This window comes from Periplaneta americana, chromosome 6 (assembly GCF_040183065.1).
Source record: "Periplaneta americana isolate PAMFEO1 chromosome 6, P.americana_PAMFEO1_priV1, whole genome shotgun sequence".
Taxonomy (NCBI): Eukaryota; Metazoa; Arthropoda; class Insecta; order Blattodea; family Blattidae; genus Periplaneta; species Periplaneta americana.
The window spans coordinates 170,128,437-170,140,722 of NC_091122.1; the positions used below are offsets into that span (position 1 = coordinate 170,128,437).

The window sequence follows — 12,286 nt, forward strand, 5'->3', positions numbered from 1 at the left end:
TTTTTCCGTGGTTTCCCTTGAGCAATAGACAAATGTTGGGATGAGCCCTAAAAGAAATGGGCCACGGACCACTTCCCTTCCCCCACTCTTTCTCTTCTACTATCACGAAGAACTTGCTAATTTCTTAGATAACAACCCTGAATTATGATAATAGGGGAACATAAATATATTGTAAGTTCACAGGGCTAACGGCTTCGAAGCTGGGTACCTGGTTCTAATGAAGTGCACTGGTAGCAATCTAAAACATGGGGGCATGAGATAGTTACTCTGCCTGCCATTAAAAATTCACTTCACTAAATCCCCAAGGAAAAAAAAAAAAAAAAGTATAATCTTAACTCTGCTGATCTTTCTGTTTGTAGAAAACACCACGAAATATATTCAACATTGCCTTTTACCTGAACTTCACTATTAACACCACAAATAAGCAATAGAGGGAAATCAAAACGAATGGCACATTGCACCTTTCTTATGAGAAAGCTCGGTAACTTACAATCACTGACATCTTTTCATGGTCTTAATAACACTCTATCATCTTCTGTGAACCTAGCCCTGTTGATATGCAATGCTCCTTGGCACTGTACACCGTTCTACTGAAATATCACATTTTTTTTTTTAATTTGGCACTTAGCACCTTTCTACCCTTAAGTACCCAATTATGAGAAAAGGAAGGAGAAAGTTGTAACACACACTTTTACATATATTGAAAAGAGACAGAGAGATACTGTAGTATAGTTTGAGTAAGAATCCATGTACTATGTGATATGATATATGACACTGAAAACTGTAAATGGTACAGACTGCAAATCTGCTTGTAATATATGAGATGAAAGTTTAAATAATTAAGTATTAATGATCACGATTAAGGTTACCTGAAGTGAAATCTGTACAATTTAAAATAAAATTTTGAAATTAGCTTAAATATGAAGTCGTCAACCCCAAATGTTTCAACTTAATACTGTACAATTAACCTACATTTACTTCTTTGTTTTTATTATTACAACTTCTTGGGCATGATACTAATTTCCAATAGTAACATAAGGTTTACAGTAGAGAATTTGATTGTTAATCTTGATCATTTTTAATATAAACCAATTTAGTTCGTAACTATAATTGAAATTTAAAACCAGTGTTAATAAAATATCGTACTTCTAATATGAAGCTATATTTATTATCAATGTTATAAAATAAACAATAATGAGTAAATTTAGCATTTCTTGCAAGGCAGTTTTGATAGTTAACTAATATTGTTAAGTATACAATATAAGAAGTATTAGTTCTTGAAAATAAAATGTTATAACTATGATAATTTCAGTAACAAAAATTTAGAAATTCTGAATTCTGCAGTTATCTCATATATTCATTTTAAAGCACATGGAAGTTACAAGCCAATATATCATCTTTGTTTTTATTTTTAAACTTTCACTATACAGTAACTTAATCTTTTTTGTGTCTTATATAAAATTATAGTGTGTTGAGACAAGTGAAAAATTACAGACTAGTAAGGACATATAAAACAGTCTCCTTATCAGGCAATTGGCCTGCAGATGCAGTAAAAGATAGGACAGTTGACTTAATTATCATTTTGAAACTTAAGCTGCATGTATTTCTGCATTTGTACATATGACAAAAATAAACATACACGAAATGCCAAAGCATATAATTTACATGTGTCTATTAAAATTCAATGTTACATATAAGAAATTCCCTGGAAGGATTTCGCAGATAGATATAAACAGTGAAACTTTGGAGGCCGAATGGTACAATACCATACTTTGGACTCGACTGAGGGCAATGGATCTCTAAGGGAAATAGAAATTCTCAGCATAGTCTTCTTCAGAAGGGAAGTAAATCCGGAGGTCACAGGTCTTAGAACTATGAAACACAAAACCTGTCCCTGAATAGAAATTCTCAGTGTGGTTTTCTTCAGAAGGGAAGTAAATGTGGTGGTTTGTCACAGAATAATAATAATAATAATAATAATAATAATAATAATAATAATAATACTTTATTTATACTGGCAGAGTTAAGGCCATAAGGCCTTCTCTTATACTCTACCAGGTCACAAAGTATACAAGCAGTGAAAATTGAACAAAAAGTTAAAGAACAGAATACTAACATATTACAAAAAAAAAATAATAATAATAATAGCATAATAAAATCGACACTAAGCAACATGAAAATAATACAATAATAGAAAAAAAAAGAAAGTAAAATACATTGGAATATAGTGAAAGCAACTCATTTAGTACAAATGGTTAATATGGAAAAATGTAAGGAAGAATATATCAAAATGCAATGTAATAAAATAATAAAAAAAAAGAAAAGAAATACGAAAATTAATTAAAATTCACGATAAAAAGGCTATGATAATAAATTAATCGGCTGATAAAGAGAACAAAAAGGGGAAAGGAAGGAAAAAGAAATATATAGCCTATATTTTTACAAAACTATGGCAGAGAAAAGGCTTATAAATGAAAGGAATCTAATTCAAAAAGTGCAATTTTAATTTATTTTTGAAACTAGACAATGTCCGACAGTCTCTGACATGTTGTGGTAGAGAGTTCTACAGATGAGCTGCAGAGACGGTGAAAGATTAAGAGTAGAAGGGTGTTCTGTGTTTAGAAATGGAGAGTGTGATATGGTGTTGTGAGCAACTATCTATTTCGTGATATGAGGACAAATGTTGAAAACGAGAAGCTAGGTAGCTAGGGTTAGAGGTTTGAAGAATAATGAAGAGTAAAGTGAGAGAGTGAATAGTTCTTCGCTCTTTGAGACGGACCCAGGACAGCATATTTAGTACCACATGAACAAAACTCCGAATAAGACGGTTCAAGGAAAAAATTACCGTTTCCTGCTAATGTCAAAATTTATCTCTACTCAACAACATTATCATCACAATTCGTAGAGCAACTAGTTAGACTGGAAGGTCCTGGGTTCATTTTCTGATGGTGCGGGCGGGATTTCTCTCGTTAACAAACTAATAAAGGCTGTCAAGAAGGAATGTGATTTGTTGGCAGGGAAGGGGGGGAGGGCAAGCACGGACCATTAGCAATGAGGCATGATAAGATGACAAGCAGGTTGTGTAATTTAATTTATATATGGCTGCATCACAACTCACATCACAACTCAAAACACAAAGATGTGAATGACGGTCAATCAGTCAGTCTCTGTATGTTTCTTGTACTGTGCAGAATATGTTATCGGTGCTATGCTGTGTTAAAACTGCATGTGCTTAACATTCTGCAAGAGTCAAGAACGTGCATCATATATGATCGTTCTATGTATATGACTATTGTCACAGCAACCGAAATTTCCATAAATACTTTATCACCTTGAAGTTAAGTTGTTTCAGCACTTGGAAGATAATTTTTCACTTGTCTCACGCAGCTTAATCCTAATAGTAATTAAACTAAGCAAGTTTTTAAACTTGTAGTCCCTACCCAGCCCAAAAATTGAAAATAATACATGTAAAGGAACTACTGAGTTAATAAATACTAAATTTTAAAGCCATTTTGAGGTGCTAAACAGTGCAACTGTAAACTTAAGACCCCAAATAAAATAAAAAAATAAAAATGTGAGCCAATTAGGTAACTGATTGTGTATGTAATATCAGAACTATACATTTACCTTTAATGAGACTTAGATTTCTACAATTAAATGAACATTTTTTAAAATATTCATTGCATGGGAAAAAGGCTTTACACGAAAAGTGCAAGATAAATATTATAAAGGTAAATGCATACTGAGAAGTGACAAAAGTTGGATTAATAAGTGATTATTTTTGTTTACTGTTTTAATCGCAACAATATTTCAAAGTTTTTTTTTCTCTCCGAAAGAACTCACAGATTCTGTGTTTGTAAATTTTGTCTCAATTAATACAGGGATATGTATTCAATCAAAATATTCAGTGGAAGTATATCTCATCTGCGTGTCCTTTCTATGACATTATTTTCGATATCTTTTGTTTATATCACTATTTTTATTTTACTGGTAACTGTTTTAAAATGTCTTTTTAATGAATTTTCATGAATGGTTAATGTTGATGACTGTGTTAATGAAAATGATAAGGAAATAGAGGAAGAAGCAAACTCATGATAAGTACGATAATATATAAAAAAAAACTGTAAATAAGTTACAGGCACCATTCTTACAAAGCATCATAAAAAATAGAAGCTCCTTACGTTGCTATAAACTTTTGTGGACACAAAACTAGGCTTCATTATATGTTGTCACATAATAATTACGAACTTAATTAAATAGAGAATGTAACATAATTAAAATTTAATCTGTTATAAATCCAGGAAAATTAATTAAATGATTCGTTAGATATTTATTTGTATTCACTTAAGTTACACCAAATTAACAAATTACATTTTAAAGGGAAAATGTCTTATTCCCCTGAAGATGAAGTTGCAAACAATTTTAAGCCATGGAACTTCTCGTCAATTTAGATACTGTTCTATATTTGATTTTTTTCAAGTAATCATTAAATCTATAAGATAAACGGATCCTGTCTATTGTGAATCTATAGTCACTGCAGGTCAAAAGTGTTGTTGTTGTTTTCTAATGCCAGGCATTTGACAATGAAGTCATTTGACCTCTTGCACTCCAATATTTTTCAAAGATATTATCATGACCAGCCACTGAAGCACAGATTTTGAGATGTTCCGAATCCATTTCTTGGTTTGAGTTGCACAATGGACAGTTAGGGGACTGATATATTCCAATTCTATGCAGGTGTTTGGCCAAACAATCATGGTCTGTTGCCAATCTAAATGCAGCTACAGACGATTTTCGTGGTAAATCGGGAATTAACTGTGGATTTTGATGCAGAGAGTTCCATTTTTTCCCTTGAGATTGTGTTATTAAATTTTGTTTGTTGAAGTCTAAGTATGTAGATTTAATAAATCTACTTTCAAAAGTAGAAGTGTGTTTAATGCTACTAAGTTTTATTTTTAAGAAGTTACTCTTACACCTTGAATTAGCAATACAGATAAGACATTACCGTACTTCCTTTCATGTCGCCATTTCAGTTTGTGTTGTTGTTGTTTTCTGATGCCAGGCGTTTGACAATAAAGTCATTTGACCTCTTGCACTCCAATATTTTTCAAAGATATTGTCATGGTCAGCCACTGAAGCACAGATTTTGAGATGTTCTGAATCCATTTCTTGATTTCAGTTGCACAATGGACAGTTAGGAGACTGATTGGTTGCAAAACGGTATTTGTCGAATACAGGGGGGAGAGCCATTAATCCTTCCCATTGAAGGCTTTAAGGAACCAACCTGGACAAATACCCAATGTCCCATCCCTACCTTCCCGTGGTGCAGCTGTTAGTAAGCATAATTTTACGAGCTGAACTAAAGGGAGGGGCTACTCATCAATTAGCACTGGTCAGCTTGATGAGTTAATGACCGAATTTGATATAATTTTCCTCTATTCAATACCTAATTCTCTCTTTACCCTTTCCTATCCAGTCCTCTGACTGAACTCTTACTTTCTTCGACCCCGACAGTATTAGAGCATTCGAGGCCTAGGGGTTCATTTCACTTTCCTTCCTACCCTTCCTACTTTTCTGTTCCTAGTGCTGACCTGCTATGGCACTAAAATCGTCCTCCAGTGGCTTAAGGAGGGAAAGCTGGTGATCAACAAGATCTCCCAGCTAGGTCCAGTGGACCCGTCGACCAACAGCAGGTGTGGTCCTCCAGACATTCTGGGGGTTGTGTGTGAATGAAGTAGCCACCAAAACATTAAAATATGGCGTTCACTTAAATCGGCTACAACTTGCCATTTAAAAAACACTCCAATATGAAATGAGTACCATTTCAGTTTGTTTGTAATGTTTTATTGTGCATGTTTATTAATTTTTTCTTTTTACCATTAAGTATACATAATTTTAGATCTTAATAAATCGATTACATTTATTAAATATCTTGTTCCTCAAATATATTATCCTCAAGTGCATTTCTTTCCGAAAAATAAAATATGACGAATGACATTATCTAGCCCAGTGTTCTGCAATAGTGTGCCATGACACATTGGTGTGCCTTCACCAGGTGAAAGGTGTAACGCGAACTTTTACCTATTATTGCAAGAAATTTATTAAATTAAATTAAAATTAATTTGTTTTCATAAACATATTTTTGCATATAGGCCATTCGGTATCCCGTAAAACCTACATGCATATGAACCTACATACCTGCCAAGTTAGTGACATGTCCAGTGACATCAAAGACATTATGAAGAAGAAAATAAAGAGCAGTCAGAAGTTTCACTAAGCAGGCCCAAGTATCACATTGAAGATATGAGTAGAGTTATTTACTTTAATATTAGTAATAGAAATGTGTATTTTGTACACTGAAGTTCATAAATTGTTAATAAATGCAAGAGTCTATTTGTGTTTTATGATGATAATAGTAATAGTAATAATAATAATAATAATAATAATAATAATAATAATAATAATAATGAGCACGACGACACACTTCTTCCCCCGTCTACATAGAGAAGCGATTGAAATCTATAAACATGACAACAACTTTAATCGCAAGGAAGAAGGCGTAAAGCTAAACAAATGTTGGTACCCGGTCCTAAACAGAACAGATAAGAAGCCACTACAACAGAAGGACGGAACCCAGAACGGGAGCAGCGAACAAAGCGGCGTGGACCGCAGCGACAACAGGCCTCGGCCCGCTAGTTGCACTATAAATACGCCCGCACAACCAGCCACAGGATCAGTTGCCTCAGGTACGCCAAGAAGAGTTTTGCGACCTCGGATACCACTCCACTGAAGATATCTGCCGCAGTTGCAGACAAAACGTCTGGTCGAAAACCAGCCAACAAACCACGGCCTTTCAGCCTGGAAAATGAATCTAGATCTATAGACTCCAGCCGTGAAAGCCTACACTACAAGAATAATAATATTAATAATAACAATAAATTTGATTACATTAAGTAATTTTTTTATTTTATTTTAGTAGGTTATTTTACGACGCTTTATTAACAGCTTAGGTTATTTAGCGTCTGAATGAGATGAAGGTGATAATGCCGGTGAAATGAGTCCGGGGTCCAGCACCGAAAGTTACCCAGCATTTGCTCATATTGGGTTGAGGGAAAACCCCGGAAAAAACCTCAACCAGGTAACTTGCCCCGACCGGGAATCGAACCCAGGCCACCTGGTTTTGCGGCCAGACACGCTAACTGTTACTCCACAGGTGTGGACTACATTAAGTAATTATATTAAGAGAGTCACATTATATGTTTTTCAGGGGCTTAACATTTTGGTGTGCCATGTTGAGTCTGGGACTGTCTAGGGTGTGCCGTGAATAGAAAAAGGTGCAGAACACTGATCTAGCCGAACAGAAACGACAAATACAATGAAAGGTTCTAATTCCCAAGTCCGCCAGTTCCTTAACTAACTTGGGTTGTTATTGTATCTGCATGTCATGTCGACTTGTATCTCTAACCCCTCTCTCTGTTTATCTTTCCTGACAACCCTAACGTGTCCATCCTTGGCTTAGCACATTAATATTAGTCAATAAAAATTATTGTCGTCTTTATAGTCATTTAACAAAATATGTTACTTAAATACATTCTTCAGTTGTCTTTCATAAAGCAAAATAAAGTGTTCGTAATTGAGATCTGCTTTATTTACTCCAAATTTACTTCAGTTTAAAGCCCGGAATGTTGTGTCCACAAAAGCAGTTAATCTCCCCAGTGCACTGACAGCGGCTTGTGACGCAAATAAAGAGCAGACTGGGCTGAGCAAGATTGTGCCAAGTAGAAGCAGAGTGGACGTACATGAGGCACGTGCATCAGCACCACACCTACACTATGGAACTCGGGGATTGGCATGTTGATGACCACATCCGGCTTTGACTCTGACTTCTTCTCAGATTCTGGTGGGCTCTTGCGTCCATGGCCACCTTCTTCGCCAGCTTGCTCCTCTATACGTGACTGTAATCATGGTATATTCATCGTTTTTGTTCATAATGGAAACATGTTATAAACTATGAGATTATGTGTAGTAATGGCATACAAAATTTGCATCAAAATCACACATTATAGATGTATATACGTATATATGTATATATACACTCTATAATAATAATATTTTCATTGCGTGAAATACAAGGTGGACATAAAGTTTCGATCTATTTTAATCAAATAATGTTTATTCGGACATTAACTACTGGGTGTTCATTTCAAAATGTGTCATGACGTCACTGTTGATGAGTCAGCGATTTGAAGCGAGTTTCAGCTTTTGTGTCAGAGAAGTTGCCTATTAATCGTGTTCAATCTGAACTTCAGAATGTGTACGGTATAACTTGAACATCGTAGCAACAGATGGCGGTCTGTACGGTCTATCATAACCTCTTTCGAACTGTGTTTTGCGCGGCCAAGTCATACGCAGGGTATTTGTTATCATCGGTTGCGTACGGCAACATTCCACAATACAAATCAAATGCTCCGTGTCCATGTTGACCATCGAAGTTAATGTCAACAAATACGTAAGTAATCGTCTTAACCCTCTCCCCATATCCCGACAGTAAGAAAAAACTCATCTCAGTACATGTTTCGAAACAGTTCACATTATTGCCAGTACTGGTGTTACCGTATGTATCGGTAAGTACTCTTCAGAATGAACGCCGTACTTGCTAGGCAACTTCTCTGGCAGATAAGTAATACACCTCTGCAGAAGTGTAGGAAGATTGAATTCTCTAGGCTCATCGACTAGCCACGTGACAGCATGCAGCGAGCCATGACACACTTTGAACTGAACACCCAGTATATATATAGTTATTGTTATGGTACCTATGTACATAAATAATTAATCGTAATTCAACACTGAAGAAAAATATGGAAGTTTTCATGAAACTACAGCATACACAAGTGTCTTCAGTTTCATGAAATTAGCATGAAATTAGTTGCGAAATCTAGTGTCCTCATGGAAACTAGCCTTTAGGAAAACAAACTCAAGAAATAATAAAAGATGTAGAAGAAACACATTTTTAAAATACAACATGCAATGACGTGTTAAGTAAGTTGTAGTTTGGTATAGATGGTTCCTAAAATGGTGAGTGACTTTCAAAGCGGCTAACACAAACTGTTCGATCAAGTCTTCTGAAATTCCTTATAGTCTTCAGTAACTGAAGAGTTGCGAGTGGGAAGATACCTCTTGCATTGATGAGCAGGAAATTTGTAACAATTAAAATTAGTAACTGGACTTGTACATGTTGTTATACATAATATTAATTTTGCATGCTGTAATCTCATATTTTCACGAAATACGAGGGAGGATCGGAGAGTAACGCACAACTTTTTTATGAAATACTATTTTGGTTAAGACGTTCAAAGTTGGCAGATAGTTTGAATCTTGTGCTAAAGACAGCAATGGTTCGATCAGGTGTCAACCTGGTGGAACAAGTGGTGACTACTGAGTAAAGATAGTGCATTTGCTAGCATCGTCTACTATTGAAGAGCAGCGTGGTGTAGTTCATTTTGTGTGGGTGCAGGTTCTTCGAAGAGGACTGAGTAAATCTTACCGACGAAGCACGTTCCAATTGACCAGTGACCACTGCAACACCATCCAATGTCAGAGACACTGAGGTGGCAATCATCCATCCTACAGTCCAGACCTTGCATTGTCTGACTTTCACCTCTTTGGAGCAAAGAAAAATTTCCTACGAGGCCAACACTTCGGTTCAGATGGAGTAGTGAAGATAGTAGTGTGCAGGTGGCTATATGCCCAGAAAACGGAGTTTTATGTATGTATTTATTCACACTGTAAATGGGTATATACCTGTTGGCAGTGGTAACTAATTACACTCAATAATGACAATAATAAACACAATTAATAAAAAATGCAGCAGCAGCAGCAGCAGCAGCAGCAGCAGCACAACAACAACAACAACAACAACAACAACAACAACAACAACAACAACAACAACAACAACAACAACAACAACAACAACAACAACAACAACAACAACAACAACAACAACAACAACAACAACAACAACAACAACAACAACAACAACAACAACAACAACAACAACAACAACAACAACAACAACAACAACAACAACAACAACAACAACAACAACAACAACAACAACAACAACAACAACAACAACAACAACAACAACAACAACAACAACAACAACAACAACAACAACAACAACAACAGGGAGCATCCTAAATTAAATGAAGTACGATCACTTAAAATAACATCTAAAGTACATCTAATTTGTATCTTAACCCTAAGTTCGAACTAAAACCCACAAGTATGATACCTGCACAAGTACCTTTCAGCACTACATTCATTTCGCTGACAACTCACTCACTGCACTGGAACTAAGACACATTTCACTGATTCAATCCTGATTTCAGTAACACTTCATAAACATTTCACTGTTCAAATACTTTGCACTGCCACTATAAACTATAAAGCTTCACTGTCAGAAACACACTTAACTTACACAACACACTTCTTCACTGATACAACACTTCAATAACAAACACCAATTACACCCTTTAAATAGTGTGTATAATATACTACCGTCTATTAGTAAAGTCCTTAAGCCTATTTTTAAATACATTTTTGATTATTGGTGAAGCCTTTATGAACGAGGTGTACTGAATATGGTGTCACAATGGAAGAAATGTGTCGACAGACTTGGTTTATATATCGAAAAATAGGTAAAACCTGTAGCTTTCTTGTGCATTATTTCGTTTTGCTTATCTGTTAAATATGTTACCAAAAAAAATTGTTGTTCGTTACTTTTCGATTCTCCCTTGTATTAACAAAAACCTTCACAATATTCACCGATATCATGATAAAATAAGCACAGAAATAGAGATAAAATAATCACCACAAAATCACATCTCTATTAATGGAATATTTCAACTGCAATATATATTTGTTAATAGAGAAAAGCTTACTACACACAATATCACTACTACTCACATCTGGAGGGTTCACAGGATTTTCGGGTGCCAAGAACTCAGTCAGCTGCAGTGCCAACTGGTGCCACATTACACTAGACTCACAGAAAATACAATCATTCTTGGATGCACATGTGTGGGCACCAACCCATGACGCTGACACCATACACTTAAGAAGCTGGCAGACATCTTCTGACAGTGAAGTAAGCACGCCATTATGCTTCTGTATTTTTTGGAGCTCCATCTATAGCACATTCAACACAATGATATTTATTTCTTTATCCTAAAAGTTAATTACAGCTAACAAGATGCTTACTCAAATGGAAAAGCACATATTACGGAATTTAAGTATAACAGAACCTCGATTATCCGATGAAATGAACAGAAACAGAGGAATGGTTGGACAGATAATCCATTCTACTTGTTCTTACCATATTTTCATGTTCTTTTAAACCAGTCAGTCACTATTTTGTGAACTTTACAATCAGCATTTTTTTCTGATCTCCATTCTAACTCTCCGAAATAAAACAATGTTCGGGAAAGAAGTGTCATATATTTTTAATATTAATATTAATATTAGAGGAGAAAAATTTGCTCCAGCGCCAGGGATCGAACCCGGGTCTTTGGTTCTACGTACCAAGCACTCTCACCATTGAGCTACACTGAAGTCCAATCCACAGCTCTGGATCGAACTCTCCTCCTCCAGTGTTTTTCCCTTAACAGATATATTCTGTAGGACCAAAAGGGGGAAAAAAAAAATCTATAGTAAAAAAAAATGATAATAATAATAATCTTTAGTAAATGTCATCTACTTGCTTAAAAACTTCATGAGGCCTCTGCTGATTCAAGTGCAGTTTGTAATGAAACACGCAAATCAAGCATTATCTCCGCTTTCCCTCTATTATCATCATTGTCACCACTTTCCCTCTATTATCGTCATTGTCACTCACATAATAGTCTCGCACGCAGGATCAACAATAATGTCATCAAGACCTTTTATTTCATACTCAGGAAGCACTAAGTGTGTATCCAGCAATTGATTCATGTTTCTTGTCCACCACTGTGGAGTAACAGCAGTCTGACCATGAAACGAGGGAGTCCAGGTTGGGACAAGTTACCTGTTTGAGGTTTTTTCCGAGGTTTTCCCTCAACCCATTAAAAGCAAATGCTGGATAACTTTCAGCGCTAGACCAGGGACTCATTTCACTGGCATTATCACCTTCACTTCACTCAGACGCTAGATAACCATCGCAGTCGACAAAGGGTCTTAAAATAAAACAATTAAAAAAAATTAATGTTTTTTCATCCACATCAAAGAATTGGTCATTTTGCTCCACCAA

General features: G+C 35.5%; 1 protein-coding gene across 10 annotated transcripts in view; it reads right to left on the reverse strand.

Moving 5' to 3' along the window:
• Positions 1–12,286, reverse strand: part of unc79 (UNC-79 domain-containing protein) — a 216,646-nt gene that overhangs the window by 164,325 nt on the left and 40,035 nt on the right. For 9 of the 10 annotated variants that reach the window (XM_069829517.1, XM_069829521.1, XM_069829516.1 and 6 more), the window contains 2 exons: positions 10,969–11,190; positions 7,800–7,955 (listed from right to left, as the gene is read on the reverse strand). In XM_069829517.1, the coding sequence (XP_069685618.1) occupies positions 7,800–7,955; positions 10,969–11,190 (378 nt within the window). The remainder of the gene's footprint in view (positions 1–7,799; positions 7,956–10,968; positions 11,191–12,286) is intronic. The other variant, XM_069829515.1, reaches the window with a different exon arrangement.